General features: G+C 31.3%; 1 protein-coding gene and 1 long non-coding RNA gene across 2 annotated transcripts; both read right to left on the bottom strand.

The window, feature by feature from the left end:
• Positions 1-275: 275 nt before the first annotated feature.
• Positions 276-13,616, bottom strand: LOC105340441 (uncharacterized). The gene is made up of 6 exons (XM_066071257.1): positions 13,504-13,616; positions 5,758-5,775; positions 5,330-5,659; positions 2,811-3,074; positions 1,378-1,453; positions 276-1,229 (listed from the first exon to the last, which is right to left on the bottom strand). The coding sequence occupies exons 1-6, from the start codon at positions 13,556-13,558 to the stop codon at positions 728-730; spliced, it is 1,245 nt and encodes a 414-aa protein (XP_065927329.1). The 5' UTR covers positions 13,559-13,616; the 3' UTR covers positions 276-727.
• A 2,383-nt stretch (positions 13,617-15,999) lies between these two features.
• On the bottom strand, positions 16,000-17,571 carry LOC136271855 (uncharacterized). The gene is made up of 3 exons (XR_010709850.1): positions 17,018-17,571; positions 16,384-16,644; positions 16,000-16,103 (listed from the first exon to the last, which is right to left on the bottom strand). It is a non-coding gene; the product is annotated as an uncharacterized lncRNA (long non-coding RNA).
• Positions 17,572-20,627: the final 3,056 nt, after the last annotated feature.

The following is a 20,627-nucleotide window of genomic DNA, read 5'->3' as shown; positions in this document are numbered from 1 at the left end:
ATAAAGGTTGCATATTATGCAAAGCTGTAAATTACACCTCATTTTCTTTTAAATTTTCAACATTTTTATAACATCCTAAAAAACATATTGATCATTGATGCTTATCGTCGTTTTTTGAATATTAATATTTAGTCACTGTACCTTTACTAATGCCGACTTTACATAATAGATGGTATTGCTTTTAGTTATCTTTATTATGTCTTATCATTTTCAAATATTTGATGTTTTTGAATGTTGTGACAAATAATATTGATAATTCATACAAACATAATTAATCGTGAAAAATATGTATTTATTGGCTATTATTAATACATTCTAATGTGTCAAGTAGACACTGCATTAAAGAAGAGTTTTTTTTTTACATACATGTATAACCTTAAGAGACAAAGCTTAAGAAAAACATGAAAAATATACAATAATATTATCGAGAAAATCCAATAATACATGTGCTTCGATAAATATTAAAATATATGTATACTTGCGTGCAAATGTTTACATACAAGACTATTGTGTTTGTTAATACAAGAACTACGACTGGTAATTAATTGTGTTGCATTTCTTATTTCAGTTTATCATAGAAGATCACTACATCAATAAAGATTACAACTGATAGTGAGTATACATAAATACATAATTGTATGATCCAGAGACAACAAAGCTGCAGATACTAAGAGTAGAAACGAAAAATGTAACACTACAATATACAATGTCATAAAATGTACTTTCCTTAAGTATGCTTAATTTGGGCATAACAGACACCTTCAGTGATTTCATTTTTGTCATTGGTGTTTGTTTGTTTTGTGACAGCAGTGTCTTGTTCAACTTCCATGTACAAAAGACCATCTTCATTACGTTTTCTTACCGGATCCTTTGCAGTGCTTCTGTTTGGTTTACATACCTCCGCATAAACATTGACAGAACTAATCTCAGGTGTACGGTCCTTACTCCTTTTTGGAACAGCGTAGACCGGCATTGAAGACCCACTTTGATCTATAGGTTTATTGTTAGGAGGAACGTCATAGTCTGAGTTAATTTTTGTCTTATTTTTTGATTCCGTGGGCGGTAAACCAAGTTGCCTTTCCTGATCTGAACTGTACCCTAATTCGTCCATAGGTTGTGAAGTGAGATATAATGGGTTGTCAGGCAATTCAGGGTTGCTGTCAAAAACTTCATTTGTACGCGCCATGTCCGCTTCAGTGGATCCATTTTTGTTTCTTGTACTCCTCGTTCTGAAAAATTAACTTACTTCTGATACCATTCATAATCTTTTTGGGTGAACAAAGTTTTCAATTTTTAAGATAAGTACTCTTTTGTAATAACCTAAAGAATTCTAAATAATTTGGTTTTTTTAAGTGAATCGACTATAAAAATACAGACCTTTTTATCAATACTAAAATGAAAATAATAAGTGCAAGTATGATTGCACCTCCACCAGCAGAACCAGCGATGATATCTGAAAAGGAAAGAAAACGTGTCTTTAGTTTTGGTTTCTTCATTTAAATATCCTATAAAATTTTTCATATGATAAATAACATCTCAGAAATCACAGTTGCTTATCGTATGAAACACCATAAAAAGATGGGTGGGTTAAGGTGGGTTAAAACAATGAAATTTAAGGAGGTTGGGACCTGAAATAATAGTAATGTCATTTATCAGAAAACGTTTTTGATATAAAGATGGGGACCTAAAATGTTCATTGTATTAATTTTGTGACCCATGTCACATGACATTTTATTAAAATATAGGACCTCAAACAGAAATGATAATTTTCCTGAATTTTTTGCTTAAATTTGACATAGAAATTTATAGTTTGAAGAAATCAAACAAATATATACAGTTTGAACTATTATTTAGTAATGATTTTAATACAGTATGAATTTAAACACATGTATTGACTATAAAAGTAAAGTTAAGTCAAAGTTTGAAATCTCTTGCTTTACTGGTGGCTTCAAAGGCCAGTACATAATGAACACAACAACAGATGTTACAAATGTTTGATATATTCAAATTATAACGCAAGTAAAAAAAGTATAGTTATGTCATCTGTCCAACACTTTGCATACAAATAAACATACATTTGATGTATCATTTAAAAGTAAAACAAGTAGGGGTCACATCTTAAAAATTTGAGATATAGCTTGAAAAAAGCTAATTTTAGGCCAAAATTGGAGTTTATTTTTTCATAACTTCTATGAAATCTAAGCTTAATATGCCGAAATATATCCAAAGAAATATCAACATATTGTTTAGATATGTTTATAGAACAAAACGAATATATCGTTATACACTATCCAGAAGTTTGGTTTGCACAAACAATCAGGAAGCTAAAGTAACTGTGTACTCTAAAACTATTGAATTATGAAAATTGTCTATTTTCTTCTTGAAAACCTTCCGCCACAAAATATAGTCCCTCACTAAATTCTGTAAAAATGTAATTTAAATTTTTTTTTATTCAATATAGTTTATTTGGTACAGTAAAATATAAATATACTACTAACATAAATATGTGATGCAGAATTTTCCGACGATACGTGACCCAACACCTAAGGAGCAAGCCTCTTTAAATAATTAAACGATCAGACATGTATAATTTCGTCCGTATTTTTTTCTTAGTCTTATAATACATGCAAATGCACATCGTTGTCATAATAGCGCGTTGTTGCTAATATTAAATTTAGTTATAAACTGGTGCCTTATGAATTAATTTTTAATTTATAAACAAATAAGTTTTATGTTTTAGTGTTCCCCCCAAAATAGTGAAAACCTATGTAAATTCGTTACAAAGAAACACCGATTAGATGTATATTTACATAACATTTCCGGAGCATCTTGCGTTGTCTCAATCGACAAGGAATCATAACTGACATTTATCGTGCTTGAGGATAGGGTGACATCTGTTTTCTTGATGGTGTTTACTACAGATGAAGATTCCCTTGATGATGGAATAGGAGACGATGCATGTGACAACTGTGTTGAATTTAAAGTGGTTGTGAAAATTGTTGTTGGTGAGGTTGTTGTTGTTGCTGTATCTGATGGATATCCACACATCACACTAAAATTGCCATTCGATCCACCTGAAAACACAGGAAGAGAAATTATTTATGATAAAAAAACCCAAAACAAGCCTTTAGGGTATCGTTAATTTTGCAAGATAACCTTGGCATGGCTGTTGCTTAAACGCGGTACATAAAGTGAAATAAGAACAATATCAATAAATCACTTTAAAAGGGTATTACAATAAAAAAAGAAAGGTCTATTTAATTTGAATTGTTAAACATGTCACATGTCTATTGAATTGTTATTACTACGAATTGTTCTTGTTTCTAATTTATTCCTAAATTGCCGTTTCTTAAAGCGTGGAACAAAAAATATATACCAATACATTATGAATAATGTCTACTGACTAGCTAACTATTAGCGTTGTACTGTCGGTTGCTTGAAATGTTTGATGTGTAGGTCATTATTTTGTAATCGGCTGTGCGAATTTGAGGTAAACTTAGTTTTCAATATTACATTGAAATGGTAATTATGTGTTGTCAAAGCACATGTCTCACAACAACATAGACGTCAGTTTTGCTGCATCATCTATTTGTGAACCTTTTCTCGCCTCTTTAAGTATCATTAAATATAAAAACAAGGATTTAATTTAATTAAACAAACCAACCAAAAAATTGAGTTTTTTTTGATTTTATCAGCGATCGATGTCATAGATCTTGATCTTACGTTCGCCCGTTTTGAATCAGCATGATTCCCGTTTGAAACAAGATTACCTTTGGTGCGATTGTTTACAAACAAATTCACAACACGTGCTATCTAAAATGCTCGACTAAACCAACTGCATTATCGTGTTCATTTATTGCAACAAAATCACTAGATACGTTTATCGCTTACATTTATTTTGAAGGCCGTGCCCGATAACAAATAAATTTACATATCAAATTTTATTTCTATCGGGCACGGTCTACAATTAAAATGTAATCGATGAACTTAAATAATACTTAGTGAATTTTTACACCTTATTCATTCGCCATTTCTTGATTAAGCTAATTCATACGAAGTCTTATGCAATGAGTAGTCGATAACCAGGGAGGCAAAGTTGGGTTTTTTGTACACAATTTAGTTGAATAAATGGAATAAAAATCTTGTAATACGTTTAATACTTTAAGGAACTTATTTCTTAAGCGCATTTAAAAGGCGGTGCAGAGCATGAATATTTGGACGATTGCCAATCCAGACGATCGCTAGAAGGCTGCCGAGCATTAGCTCGACGCCTTAAAAATGACATTGTATGAGAATAAAACGTTCTTCAGCTTAAAACAACGTACGCACAAATAATTCTGAGGAAATCATACAACTTTTTAAATGATAATATCAACACTTATTCTTTTGAAAGAACTTTACTTATACATGAACATTACTTGTCAATAAACTATGAAACACCTGCATCAGAATTACTGCCTACACTTCTTATATTTCAACACATTTTATCCGATAGCAATTTGATGAGAATAATCAAAAACTTACTTTTATTATCGATAAACTATTTCGAAATGCAAAAAAGTAGTAAAGTGTGGACATGCTTTGACAGCTTTAAGTCAATTTACAGGTTATCAAAAGATAATTTGCAATAATATATTTCATTAAAAACTGATAAAAAGAATTCGTATACTTAGGAATTTGGATATGAATCAAATGTTTGACTAATCCAAAAAAAAAAAAAATGAAATGCGTCATTTCGTAAAAATTTGATTTTTTATGTTCTTTATACTTTTATGGTAACAATATACATGTACTGTTATTATGCGAATTGTTTTATTTTTCGTAGTATCACTTAGTGCAAATATATACAGCTGAAATACGCTTTTTATTATAAAAAGGCAACTTTTGCATCAAAACTTTACTTGAATACTCCTTGGTTGGGGGTTTAAACTATGTATCAATACTATTAGCTATATTAGTGAAAATTCATTTGAAGTCAAAGAGGCAAAATGTCGGACGTTAAAATGAAAATCCTTTCCAACCCCCCCCCCCCCACCCCCCCCCCCAAAAAAAAAACAACAACAAAAAAACAAAACAACAAAACAAAACAAACAAACCCAAAATGAAAAAAGGAATATTCTTAACAATCATGTTTGACTACATGCACATGAACATGCATTTTTTAATTGGAACAACTTGATATATTGAAGTCAAACACTTGTACATGTAGGTTCATCATACGAGAAAAAGTTTTAAACTTTAAGTTATTTCATTCTTTCATTTATATATTACTGCTTCAGTCAAAGAAGACTTTTGAAATGCGGTAACTGATACAAAGATAAATATATACCATTTTGTTGAAATCCAATACAATGATAGAACTCTCCTGATGAATAAGGTAGGATGTATGCTATTTGTATATTCACATTTTGACTGACTATGACGTCTACTGATTGTGATGACAACTTCTCAAGACGGCAGCCAAATACAATTTCGTTTTTAACGATAACTTGAGTTTTGCATCCAAATTCGACCGCTGTTTTCGATAACATAAGTAAAGTACCAACAAACGATGAGGTCAAAGTGCAGGTACATGGACGGTTGATTTTATAGGAGTCAATGCTGATATATGATCCATACTTCGTTGATCCGTCACAACTAGTAACTGAACTATTTTCCTCTGGAAAAAAAAGTTGGAAGCATTCAGTGTACGAATAAATTACTCATTATTAATTGAAGATAAAACAATTCTGTCTAATAAATAGTTGTGGTACTCACCATTTCGTGGGCATTGTCCTTAAGGAAAAAAAATGAATGTGATTTAATAAATCTAGTTTTCACCATCAATATATTTATACAAGATTTGACATCAGTTTGAGATCATATTATGTAAACCTGTAAACATAAACAATTTTAAAATAAAGTATTATATACATATAGGATCTCTCACCATTTAAATTGTTAATTATGATATTTATCCAACGAGTTGTGTGTTTCATCCCCGAACCTTTGCGAGGAAAAAAATCATAATAACCAACGTAAATAATGTCAGATTCGTTCTAACACATGTTTTACCAGGTCCTTTGTTAAGGCCAAGATCTAGTAAATGATTCCAGAGTGTCTTTTAGGTGCTTAAACCATAATGACATCATAATTGATTTGAAGATTTTTTTCCAGTACTTTACGGCTTTAAAGGAATTACATAGAACATTGAACAATTTATGGATGTTCTATGTTAAATTATTGGAAAAGTAATCCCGATATCCATATTCGATTTGACATCATTTTACAGAGGAAGTCAAGAGCTTGTTTAATTCCGTTTTTGGAGAGACTGTAGGCATTGTAGGTATATTTTATGAGTCAAAAATGGACAAAACTCCGAAATTAGTTCCTTTTTTCCTTTATATTTCATTGAGAGAGACAGTTTAAAACATGATTTTTCATTTTTTTCATTTTTCATTATTTTGAAGCATCATTAAAACAATTTATATCTTTAGTTTTATAAACCTGTAGGCACCTTCCATTTACTATATCTTGACCTTAAATCTTTTCGGTAAAAATTATTATTGTAACCCGCACAACACATTTACTGCAAGACGTCAACAAATTTACGCATGGAAACCAGTTCCTTGAAGATTAACAAACATACCTTCCATTTCGAACATATATTTTTCTCAATTCATGAAAAAAAGTTATTTACATCTACAACTCTACACTTTTCAACTAAAGTATTTTGTTACTTATTCGTTCTACGTCATTCATCCCTCTAAAACAACGTCATTTTTAATTATGATGTCACGTGGCGTACGGACACACGGTGTTATTTATATAGATTAATATAATTACAAGGCAAGTTTTATTTCGCATCCTATGTTAGCCCGAGGTTGCTGTATATCAGCTCCAAAGCCGTCAGGCTCGAAGGATGATATACAGCGACCGAGAGCTAATATTGGATGCGAGATAAAAATTGCCTTGTAATAATTCTTATAATTATCATATACTTATAGAGAATATCAAAGAAACAATAAAAAAAAATCACGTGATGAATAATTACTGTAAACGTATTATAGTTGGCATGTACGATATTTTGCGGAAATTAGTTTTAGAACAAGTTGGCATGGATTTGAATTAGCGTATTCTTGAATGTGACTATTCTTATACCTACATGCATGACATTTAGCGCGCGATGTACTTGATTTAGCGGAAGTCGCATTCCGCCAAAAGCGCTAAATAGAATGCACAGACAAATGTAGTACGTTTACAGTATTTTTAACAAATCACTCTCTGTCTTTTATCCCATCTCTGATAAACTTCCCTGGAGTTTCTGCACAAGCTGTTCGTTAATTGTTGATATGGGCGTTCAAAGATATTGTACCATATGGCCCCTCGGTAGAAAAACAAAAAATAAATATTGTAAAGTATTCGAATTTTATACTGAAGTCTTATATTTGCATACACGTAATCTTTGACATTGTATCTTTATGGAATACCATTTTACTAAAAAAAAAAATCCTAAGCAAGATATACTAAAGATTTGGTAAGGGTACACTGTTAACTTCCAATTCCCAATATTTTCGTTCTGCCCCTCCCCCTTCCCCCACTTTATAAAGCGATCAAAATATCTGAGAGCATATATGTACATTTCCTTTCTCAAATTCTTACAAGTTATTGTGTTTAAAAAAAAATTACTATTATAGTTATTATATTATATTTTAAAAAATCAATTAGATGTGAAGAATACAATTGTGCCTCAATGTGCTCAAATTAAAAACATTAAAAAATTTATTTTGTCCTCCCCATTATAAACGCTTGTTGTTTACCTGGCGTAAACTCGTGTGACTTTAACACCATACTCACTTGATTGATGAATAAGAAAATGTTGTCACATGACATGTTAAAGACCTATTAAAGTCAATGTATTGACAGGCATATCACTCTAGTCTACTAAGGCCCACCCACTCTTTTCATCTTTATTCAAAACAATAAATAGCTACAAATCAGAATGGTTTTCCGCTGTAACATTTTCTGAAGAATAGCGATAATGCCTTTACCCCCGTAACAAGTTTTGTAAAAACCTGGAAACTGTTTAAACGGTGTCCGTTTTGTTCATTCGGAAATTCATATGAAATATTAAGTTTCTTCTAAAATAAGTCCACATACTCGGATAATGTCGACCCGGGTTTGCCTACCATTTTACCAACTTTGAAGTCAACAATCATCAATAAATTCCAAAATACGCGTTGTTGTGCAGCAGTTTCTGCACCGAATACAGATATACCGGTCCGTAACATATCCTGATTACCCCATTGCAATGACTAAAGTCGTAAAAACAAAAATACTTGTCAAAACCTGTATCACATCAAATATCAACCCTCGACCAATATCTGCCCTCTGGAAAAAATATCAGCCCTCTGGCTAATATTGGAGTCGTAATATGGATCATAATATCCGTTACGTTTATAAATAATGAACTATTAAAAAAATACATGCGGTATTGAATTTTTCGCCCACCCCCCCCCCCCCCCAATTGAAGTTCTATAGAGAGCTTTTAAAATTAGATTAATAAAATTGGAACATATTGAAAATGAGTATGTGAAAGATTATCATCACTTCATGGCTTCATTATGCAGAAATGACGTCATGGTCATATTTTGATAGATTATTGTTTTGGAGCAAAGTATGTATATTTTTCGACGGTAAATCGAGGGCATGCTAGCTCAACTATCATTTTAAACTATATGTATAATTATATGAACAAAAACAGATATAAACATCGTACTTGAGGAGACATGCACTTTACCAGTTTCAAAGGCAAAAACCGACATTATTTCCATTTGTTTGCAAAATTGCGGTAACTTCCCCATGTTAGTAAATAATCAGCTATTGAATTCTGAAATCTTTTATCAAGATAAATATGATAGACATCCTCTGTATAATGTGTTTTAAGATTTGATTTGATACGATAAAATTGGTTGAAATGGGGGGGGGGGGGATTTCTCTGTCTGAAATGGATTCCTTTGCTATTTGAGAAATAAACAGCAAATTAAAAAGATCACTGTGATAGCAATGATTTAGTACATTTCTATAAATGAACCATAGGTTACTTTATATGATTTGTGCAAAAAAAATGAATTAATCATTTGTGAAATATGAGACCATTGCATTCCAGATGTTTGTACGATGATGAGGCAACAGTGTTTACATAAATAAAATGTTGTTTGTAGATTTCAAATAATATATAAAATTGTAACTTCGTTTTCTTCTGGCGTTTCTTAACCTTTCTTTTTATTTAAATGCATCATTCTGGGATCCAAAATCTTTCTCCATAAACCCCGTTTCAAAATGACAACTCTTTACACCATTTCAAGTTTTAATTCACATTTTGATGATAGCATTTTATCTCTGTTACTAAACGTGTGTAAAAATGCAATGTGTCTCACTGACATCAGCATTGGTGCTGCCCTCTCTTAGATGCTTAGAGATAGCCCAGAAGGGAGGTAATGATTTTAACTATATGGCAGATTCGTGGATTGCAAGAATTAGTTATTCTAAGTGGTATATCTTCTTACTGAGGAAAGCTGTGTCTAAATGGTTTTCAGGTATCATAATACACACCAAACAGACAAATTTAATCCCTTTATAATTTTTTCATGTTCACTTCCTTTAATGAACTATGGCCGTTGTTATTTAAAAATTAATAAACATTGAATTAACCTTTCTGAGAAGAAAAAAGATAGACTGAAAGGTGAACCAGACGAATTAAAGGTCTTTTCAGAAACACACGAATTTATATAAATCTTTTCTCGTAATAACAAGATCTTTTCCCGTAATTACGAGATCTTCTCTCGTAATAACGAGCTAATTAACTCGTAATAACGAGATCTTTTCTCGTTATATAAGAAATAATTGACAATGTAATCTTTCTCGAATATTCTTAAATACAGTTAATTATTGTAACGTACTAAGTGTAGTTATGAAAAATTGATTATCATCTATCATAATTTGTGAAGAAAAAATGAATTTGTTCAATTCGTTACTTCATAGGCACGCAGATAGCATCAGTCCTTAGATAGCTTTATATTTATATGTATCCCCTTTTTTCTTACGGAAACTTAGAGTTAATTCATAACTCTTTAAAAACAGCCAGACTGAAATCTACACGCCCCGTTTATCGATTCGCCGAAATCTACAGCGGCTTAGATTGACAGAACTGAAATTGACACACCCTCTTTATCGATACCTACAGTGACCTAAAAAAATCACGGAATGCACGAAATAATCATAATGATGGAAGACAAACTCTCACAGGAGACGTTTTGGCTGATTCTTTAAGCTAACGTACTTATGTACATTAAAAGTAATTAAGTGAATTTAACTTACTCCTCATAATCAATTTCTGAAAGCTTTACACGCTATAATTTACGTCAATTTTGAATGACAGTGAAACCGCATGTGTTTTTCTACTTATAAAAGTTATCCTTAATCTGTAAATTACAATGGTGAATTCCATCTCGTTACAAAGATATATATTTTTAATTGTATATTTTCCTGCCAGGAAAATATACCTTTTCATGAATATTGATGCTTGACAGTTGTTAATTTGAAATACATACATGAATAATGAGTAAAATACGTTTGTCATTCACGATACCCTTACTTCTGCATTAACACGTACATGTATAGGATCTATAAATAGCACATAGGGGAAACACACAGGTCGACGTCATTTTTTATAAAGGAAGTATTCATATCTACTCACAGGCTTGTATTTTTTTCTTTTGTTTGTACTCGTATATCGGACAAATTTATGCTTTACTGAAAATATCCCTTCCTTTGTGAAACTATCACAATTATGAAGATGTTGACCCTTCACCAGTTTCGGTATGATAGACTAAATTTAGCTGTCAATTTCACGTGATAGATTGATATTCACGAGGAGGCATTACTTTCCTGGGAGGAAATTAAATATTTTTTTATATTTGATATATTTGTTACGTGATCGAATTGAGCGTTATAATTAACAGCATAAAGATAACTTTCATTAGTAATCAAACACATACATTTTCCCCTTTATTCAAAATTGACGCAAATTATAGCGTGTATAGCTTTAATTAATAAAAAGAAAGATATTAATATGCGCAAAACAATGCTTTGTTTGATGATTCATGCGGGTTATGAAGGTAGCGATCATTGCAGAAATGTTGTTTACATAACCAGCTAACGCGGGTAATTTCTTTATTCATAGTTCTTATGATCATTCTTCATTGCGTGGTAGTACTATTGCCGATCAAATTCGCCTGGTGAATAGACGATGTAAAAATACAAGCAATTAATGATACGATGAACAATGAAATTCAGTTTATGAATCTTTATATCAATTGTTATAAAATATTTCGACACAGATTTTTATTTCTTTGAATATTGGTTCTGATTTTCTATACTTGTTCGTATACACAGATCACACCTACACGCAAATCGCTTCTCCAACCTAAAATAACATCGCGTGCATAATCTAAATATGACCTTTCGATTTTGTTATTCCATTAAACTATACATTTACATTTAACACATTTCAACAACCAGATCCTCACAATAAGTAAAAAGCTTTTAATGACGATACTTACATTGTATCATGTTGTAAGACAAGTGTCCGCTCTTCACTGTACGCATGCGATTTAGCTGACGTTTTGCAAATGCTGGCCAAACTGTTTTTATTTCATTTAACTATTTACTCACAATTTAAACTTCTTGTAAACAAGTCACGGAAAAATACCCAGTAATCAACAAATGAATGTTAGAAGTGATAAATGTATAAACAACAAAAAAAAAAAGCGAGGAAAAGAGACCAGTATATGAGTTATAATCATGAAGTCAGAAGAAAATTATTAATGAATAATTTCAATTAGGAACTCTCTTTTAAATATGGATTTAAGAAAACATAAAACTAAAACGTTTTCATTCGATAATTTGTTTAGCTATGTAAGAGGGGCCAAGTCGCGCGCGGCGCATGGCGTAATCTGTACTGTTATATTTAAACTGACTGACAGACAAGCACGTGGAGTCCAGAAATAAAGTCCCGGTCAAATGACCGACTATAGATACTTAAAGAGAAATAATAAAGTTCAGTGATAAAACTTAAATTAAAATAATCTCTCTCTCTCTCTCACTCTCTCTCTCTCTTCTATTCTCTCGCTCCAGAGAATCACTTCAAGCTATTTAAAGTCGTGTATGTACACAATGTATAAAACATTTCATAAAAATAATCAAAATAGCGATGCCACGAATTGTGTGAGCATTAATATTTTACAAATCGGCGATGCAAGTTTAGTCGAAAACCAAAGAAATGATTTAGGTTAAAAACTTTATAATTAAGATCGGAAATTAGATTAAAACATTTTTGTAATGGTTTTAATAAAAACAACAGCGTTTGGTTTTAGTATGTGTTATCTAATCCCGTGTAAAAAAAAATCTAGCAAAACATTGAACTTATCTGGTCAGCGATAATCTCCGTCCGTATTCATCGACAAAATTAATTCAATGTCAATAAGCAGTATATGGAAGTATATGTGGCAGTATAATTATGTGCACCCTTATATATTGCACGGTACAGTACGCTTTTGTCGGCTGTTTTGGGGTGGGATTTGCATATGTAGCGTTTGGTCGATATACATTCGAGAACAATATTTTTTTGTATTACAATTGTTTTAATGTTGTTCGTTATCGAATTCGGTGTGTATTAAGTAGATGATGCCAGTATCTGGTATGTGATAATATCGTGCGTTACTTGAATTGTACCATTACTTTTATCATTTCTAACAAACAAATAATTTCTGTAAATAGTGTCAAGTATTGTGTTGTAAATATGATCGGCAGTTGTTGTTTTTTGTATTATAACAATCGGGTTCGTTATCGGGATGGGCTGCTTAACTGTTTGGTTTGATTCGGGGTACAGAAGATGGTGAGAAATGATACTGTGCATAACAGTACATTGTTTTATTAGTAAGAGCATTATTTTAACAACTTTGTATTTAATTTCAATATCAATTATATAGTTTGAATTTCCTCTGTTCTTTTATCTCTTATTAAACATACATGTAACATCTCGTTTATAACAGTTCTGAAATAGTTGAATGCTTCGAAGTTTTCATAGAACAATACAAACCGGTAGGGGACGTGTATTGCTTATGTAATACTCTCAAAATGCTTGTTTATTTCCCCTCGTGGACAAAGGCAACATATGAATCTTGTTTTAAACGGCTAAGCTGAAGGGCGACCCTATATTTTTATATGTATACAGAACTGATTTAGCTCTCGGTACTATCGTTACCACTAAGTATTATATGCATGATACAATCATGCATATTGTGACACGGAATATATATCAGTTATTTTTTTCTGATCATCAAACCTAGTGCTTGAAATTAAATCACTTAAATATGAGAAGAGGTCCTGTAAAAAACCACTGGAAGCATTATTTCATATCATGGGTATTATTTAGCTCTTAAAAAAACAATTTCAACTTACCATTCGTTGTGGTAAAAAATATACTGATCACAAACATCCACAATGGACCCTTCATTTTTACATTGAATCAAATCACATACACCAGGAAGTTGAAAACAGTACCGGTTTTACAAGTTTAAATTTAGAATGTGTTTGTTTTCATACGAGATCAGTCATGCGTGTATTTAGATTACACACATTTAAAGTTCCTGTGAATTTGCTGTGTAATCCTTCCATGGCACTGATTCGCTAACATTTAGAAAAAACTCTTTATAAATGTCTTGGTTTGGATAACTTGAAGAAAAAAATCACCAGGCTGAAGCTAGCAGCCACTCACAACAGCCACTAAGCCCGTAGAAGCTAGCAGTCAATAAAGAAATTCATCAAAGTACTGAGAGTACTCGGACAGAAAATTATATTTTACTTAATTTTCGACATATTTTAATTAATATCAAAATGATTAATGCTCAATAATTTGTACGAGCATTGAAGACTTCCAAAGCAGTAAAGCTCGCCTGGATAAGAGTTAAAAATGCGTCTTCGTTGGATAGAAATGAAATACGTCTGTACGGGTGATAAGTTATGAAAATAATGTTATCCAAGTGTAGTCTTATTTATACAAATAGAAAAAACTATATGCATCGTATAAAGTGATATGCAAACGCATTATGATATAAGAGACATGGTAAATTAAAGTAAATTAAAAGGTATTAAACGATACAAATACCATAAAAACCCCAAGCCAATCCAGTGTGGCAAGATAATTTGTTTCCATCGAAGCTGAACATGTGCATGTTGAAAAATTTATGCTCTGGCCTTTTCACTCCCCCAAAAACAACATCAATCGAAAATTAAAAAGACATCGTATTATTACGAATATGAGACAATATAACACCCAGGATTGTGATTTTATTCTCATAAAAAAAGTATCATACGTCGCAGTCAAAAACAGAGAAAATCATCAGATAAAATTAGGATTATTTTGTCTCTTAATGCTTAAAATCAATAATAAGATGAACAATTCAGCTTGAAAAAGAACTTGTACTGGTGTATTGAACTAATGTAAACAAAAGCAGGGCACGAGCCTTGTTTTACACGACAAAGAATTATGAGCCCTGTATCTTGCTTACAACTTCACTACTGACTTTTCAACATTTTGTTTGTAAGTAGCTTGCCTCGTTTAATAAACTGTTCATTGTAGAGCATGCTCTTGCATAACGAATAAGCTGAGAGACATAAACCCCATAAGCAGGTGATGATGGTATATTGCTACGTATACATAAATAAGGGTAGTTGACAATAGAAAAATTTAAATCATCACGTTCATCTTTGAGTTTTGTTGTAAGGTTACCATTTACGTCTTTTTCTAGTAAAATATCCAAGTATAAAATAAGTGTTGGAATCTATGGTATCTTTTATTTCAAAATCACCGGGATATATTGAGTTAAAATAAGAGTGAAAGTACTGTTGTTAACGGATGAAACATCATCAATAAATCTAAATATGGAGTTAAAGGTCATAGCAAGAGCCTTATTCTTTTCTTGAACAAGCTTTTGAATAAATTCTGCTTCATAAAAATATAAAAATAAGTCAGCCAAAGGGGAGCATAATTTGTGCCAATGGGAATTCCGACTGAGAAGCGTCGAATTCATCAGAGTTCTAAAAAGTTGAAGTATAACCGTTTATATACATGAAACAAATTAGTACTGTATGCATTTTTCGCTGTTAATATTTGAAATAATAGAATCAAGAATTTCTTTTTTTTTAATGAAACAAATAGTCTATAAAACTGATTTATTTTTTCTAGTTTTCTAGTCTGTCAGTGAATCAAAGAAAAACAAAATAATTATCAAACAAGTTGTGTGAAGAGTGGTGACAGCAAAACTTTCAGATAAATAAAACGCGTACTGTATTTATTTGACAAAAATAAAATGGTATAATCAAAGAAAACAATGTGCAGAACAACATGACAGCAAGGACAAACGACGTTTATTAAACATTCGTATTCATGTAGTTCTCCTGGCCTGAGAGGGAATCGTACTGGTTTTCGGATACCGTATTTCCAAGTTCTGTGTAAATTTCAGCTGTTGTTGTTACAGTTCCAGTTCGAAGGCTCATTTTTACATTCGAGGTTTTAGATCCAATATTTTTCCTGACAAAAAAAATAATTTATAGTTTTATGACAACAAAATACATGCAGTATTATTATCATTAGTAGTAGTAGTTGCAAATGCGGTAGTAGTAGTACATGTAGTAGTAGTAGTAGTAGTACTAGTATGCATTTATTAAAGTAATGCTTTTTCTTACATGTTTTTTCAGATCATGTTATAAAACTTTTCAAATACTTTTAATTAAGTTTCAAGACTTTAACTTTAAAAAATCTAAATACATTGTATATATGCTTTCACTGTATATAAGCTTTTACGAATGCTACATGTGTAGGTATCATCTAGTTACTGAATGAAGTGAAAAACATGCAATGCCATGTTAATATCAAATTAAAACAATGAAAAACTACCTCAATTTGATGTGGATAAAGAAGTACATATTCGTTATTGTTGAAACAATGGAAATTACCACGAAAATAGCCAAAGGGATTTGTAAGGATATAAGGGACTCATCTATGTTGTGAAATGAAAACAAAGAAGTGTAAACTCATTTTACAGATGCTAAGAGCAGTAGAATCATTACTAAATACATGATGCATGCAAATAGATATAATCTCTCTAGTCAACTCATTATGAAAATAAATTTATCATAAATCATGTGGTCTCTAGCTCTAAGATAACGAAATGAATTTATTTAGAATTAATTTATTGACAAAAGACCCCATTCCTTTGACAAAGCTAGCTTTTTATCCTTATGTTTGAAAAGTTTAGAAAATGATACGTATATAATTACCGGAAACCTCATCTTTGTGACCACATATACATTCTTTTGACATAGTGGTGGCAGTGGTCTCGGTGACATTCACATCATTTTGGATTAATGCAGATGTCGGCTCTGTAGATGAAACTACAGAAGATAACCGTGAACTAGCTGTAGAAGTTGTTGCTATTATGGTTAGTGTTGACTCTCTTGCTGTTGTTGTTGTTGTTGTTGTTGTTGACGCTGTTGCAAGGGGACTTCCACATACTACACTTAGATTACCATTCATTCCACCTAAAATTGTAAATACATGAAAAATAAAATGTTTTTTTTTCGTCAAAATGGTACCAATTTTTCTAACACAGAAACGTAAATGTTGCTTTTTTTACATTACCTTTGTTCATTAAAAATACCAAAACATTGACATACGGATACTAATCAATATACAACCCAGATAACTTGAATAAAGTGATAACAATATGTGACAGGTGATTTCTTCTGTATAATAAATAACACGATGACTCAGTTTTTTGATTATGTAATTTAAAATTTGCACATTTTAAGAAGTTAAGAATATTCATCATTCATAGCATGATATAGAACACCATTGTAGATATACAATCAACTTAAGATATCTTTAAATCTTGTAATATACTATCAATCATACCGTTCTGTTGAAATCCTATACAATGAAAAAATGTTCCTGATGTATATTGTGATGAGTATTCTGCTCGAACATCCACTGGTTGATTGATGTTGACGTTCAATAACTGAGATGAAACATATTGTAAAGAACAACCCATAACAAACATTTTGTTAATGACAATTTGCGTATTGCATACCGATACGATTACTTTCCTTCATACAACTAGCAAGTCTCCAACAAACGATGGGGTCACGATACAAGTACATGGTCGGTTGATTTTATAGAAATCCACGTAGACAGCTGGTCCATATTTTGCTGATCCCACGCAGCTAGCTATTAAACTTTTACCATCTAAAGATAAGTGGAGAATATATTTAATTAAATGTATAATATTTAAAGTATATTGATTGTCAATGTTGTTGTTTAAATGGATAGTGAATATTAAAATAATGTAAATCATACTGACCATTAGACTGACATTGACCTAAAATGAAAAAGAAATCAAAAGGGAGTGTATACATTTCAAAAACATTTATATGTAAGAAGAATGGCGGTACGCGGTAAAAATGTAAGGAGTAAAATGAACGTGCGGACGCTTAAGAGGCTCAACCGACACTCAACTCAACTCAACCACATCTACTCATTAAAAAATAGGCTGATACCTAGTACATGTCCTTATATGTACACCAGTTGCATATAACTCGGTTACATACCCTCTGAAGTAAATATTTATATTTGCCTGGGGTTCATGCAGATTTTAGCTCTGATCTATTCATACTAGCTGACAAAAAATCGGAGACAGTATTGACATTAAATTGGATTTAAAGGTATGGTTGCAGATATAAGCATGAAATATAAAACACGAAGTTGAAAGACACACGTTGCTTACTTACATTCATGGATACTAATCAAATTCGTAGGGATCAAAATACAACAATAACCACTTCCCCTTTTTAGAAGGTTTTGATTGATCGAACTCTTTAGCAAATTTATCATACTTTTCTGACAACATGTATCAATTGTTGTCCCATTAAAACTTACAATGAAATATTGATTTTTAAACGCTGTGCATTTGCTCGCCCATACATTATGGGATTTTGTTCTACTTGGTTCATAAATTCATGAATAGTTCATCATATCGTTTTTTTATCCAAAAATATATGTACTAAGAAAAAAAATCACAAAGTCTCTGACTTTAGTTTACAGAAACAGAAATAAACTATCAACTACTGTGGTCTCATCAATATTCGTGGAATACCAATTTTCGTGGATTTTGTTGTTAAGTTGATCCACGAAATTAAATGTTCATTGCAGTGCAATTTCTATTAAGATTTTGTATTGATAGGGTCATTGACCTCGAATGTACGTATCCTTAAAACTGTGATTTTCACTTTATCCACGAAAATTGATACCCTTGAATATTAATAAAACCACAGTATCATAATTTGCCTTCAAAGAGATAAATCTTGACTTTACGCCAATTAACAACAAGAAGAAATCTAAGCGTTTTATCTATGTGGATTCAGCATGACCATTGCTTACTTTCACTTTACGAAAAAGATGCATTTACTAACCTTTTGTGGAAGTTAAGAAACCACTGACTGTAAACGCAAAGATAAAACCTTTCATTGTCTATGAATTTTCGAACTATGAAGAAAAATAAATCTTAAAAAACCTTTCTTGTTTATGACGGCTTATAAATAAAGAGCATCAGAGCAGAAACTTTCAAAACTAAAGTAAAGTACTAGGTGTTGTGTCCCTTGTAAAGTATCTAACGCGTCACGTTTTTGCTCATAATAGACTTGATTGTTATGCCATAAATTAGTTACATGCTTTCATTTCATCAACACAAAAATAGTATTAATTTATTGATGCAATCTATAAAATTATTAACATTATCTAAAAGAATCTAAAATGAATAACGTTAACATATTTTTTTCTTAGAGTTTTAATCTTCTCCTAACTACACCCCCCTAAAAAACTATTTAAAAATACAAAAACAAAATAAAGCAAACAAACAAACGAACTAGAAACAAGAACGAGTCAGTGTGTTCTTTGTTTTTAAACATAATTTTCTATTTTTTCTCATTGACAAACAAACTGATAAGTACATCCATTTTAACTGTACATCACTATATAATCATTTTGTAGAACAACATTTTTTCTTAAAGTTCAATGTTTTTATTATTATTCAATAAAATACAAATAGCTTTACATGAACGCAGATTTGTAATTTTACTTCTCTTAGCCTTGCTGTTACATCTGTAAGCAAAAAAGCATGTATTATCAATTACAATCATGCCGTTCTGTTCTTCGTGTATCAAACAGTCAAATATGTATCCGTTAATATCAAAGTAACTCAGTCAAATGATTTATTTTTTAAAATCAATCTAAGTTCCCTCTTTTATTTACATGCATATATATCTTATATATATGTACATGTGCTTAATAAATTACGTCTATTTTTGTTTTCAATCTTCTAATTAAGGACATTACGCGCTCTTGATCAAAAATATTAATTCAACGCTTCTTCTTAGATACATGACAAACAAGTTGATAAAACAGGACTATCAACAGTCTCGTTTTAGGTAATCATTTCGTACGTTCTTTGGTCGATAACGACCTTGTCAGGAAATACAATCTCCCACTGGGTCGCATGCTGACTGACGTTTTTCTTACTAATTGTTAGACCATAATTAGTCATCTAATTGATTACGGACTTTTCCGTTTTTTTCGATTACGACAAAGAGCACACGGCGGTTGTGACCGGTCAGCAGAGGATGCTCACTCCTCCTATGCACCTGATCCTACCTCTATCTTGTCGGAGGTCCGTGTTGCTCTGCTTTGAATTTGTATTCGTTTAATGGATTTTTGAGATGGTTGACAGTTTGTTATAATTGTCATTTTTTCATGCACATATTTTCATGTAATGTGTAGTTATACATGTAAATGTTAAATCTCTGGTCCATATTATACATCTATGTTTTGAGTTTCAATCTACATGATTATAGATAAATTAGAACTTAATTGTTTACATTCACTGACCTTTAAAGATCACCTGGCCTGACAATATAAAAACAAGGGATCAACCGAAAATAATGTAACAGAAGTGATAAAATCATAAAAAATGAAATATGATCCAATCGTAATTCAAATTTTAAAATTTAAATAAAAACAATTTCTTCTGATGATAACATATTGTTTATAATACACTGTACATGTAGGAGGTAAGGATAAAAGCAACAAGCTGGCGACGTTAACTTAATTCTGACGTTGTGTTTTAAATCTATCAGTTAGACCTTAACAAAAGGTTGGCAGTAATATATGCTATAATTCACACTATAATGTGTTTTACACTGCATAAATCATAACTTTTTATTAATGCATCAGATATAGAAATCTATTTGGTTTTCAAATACTTTGCCGTCAGCTTCTAGTATATTATTGGCTCTACAAATAGTTATGAGCGTTGTTTTAAACTTTGGTGATGACTTATCCTTTTTTTCAGAAGTTTTTTCCTTCTGATTGTTTCTCTTCCTACAATTCACTTTATTTATAATCAAGTAGGGTATATACTTTCATAAAACATTAGAACTTCTATCAAAGTCTATCAAAATGAACTTTTCAATTT

The sequence above is a fragment of the Magallana gigas genome, chromosome 9, assembly GCF_963853765.1.
Source record: "Magallana gigas chromosome 9, xbMagGiga1.1, whole genome shotgun sequence".
Lineage (NCBI taxonomy): Eukaryota > Metazoa > Mollusca > Bivalvia > Ostreida > Ostreidae > Magallana > Magallana gigas.
The sequence above is the reverse complement of the archived record's forward strand: the minus strand, read 5'-3'. Positions and strand labels throughout refer to the sequence as shown.

Bases quoted from the DNA above. Each gene is read 5' to 3' on its own strand.
- LOC105340441 (XM_066071257.1), bottom strand. From the start codon at position 13,558: ATGAAGGGTCCATTGTGGATGTTTGTGATCAGTATATTTTTTACCACA. The intron at 1,454-2,810 runs GTAAATATACAT...TTTCCTTTTCAG, and splicing joins AGATGCTCCGGAAATGTTAT to ATATCATCGCTGGTTCTGCT. The intron at 1,230-1,377 runs GTCTGTATTTTT...TTAATTTTTCAG, and splicing joins ATTTTAGTATTGATAAAAAG to AACGAGGAGTACAAGAAACA.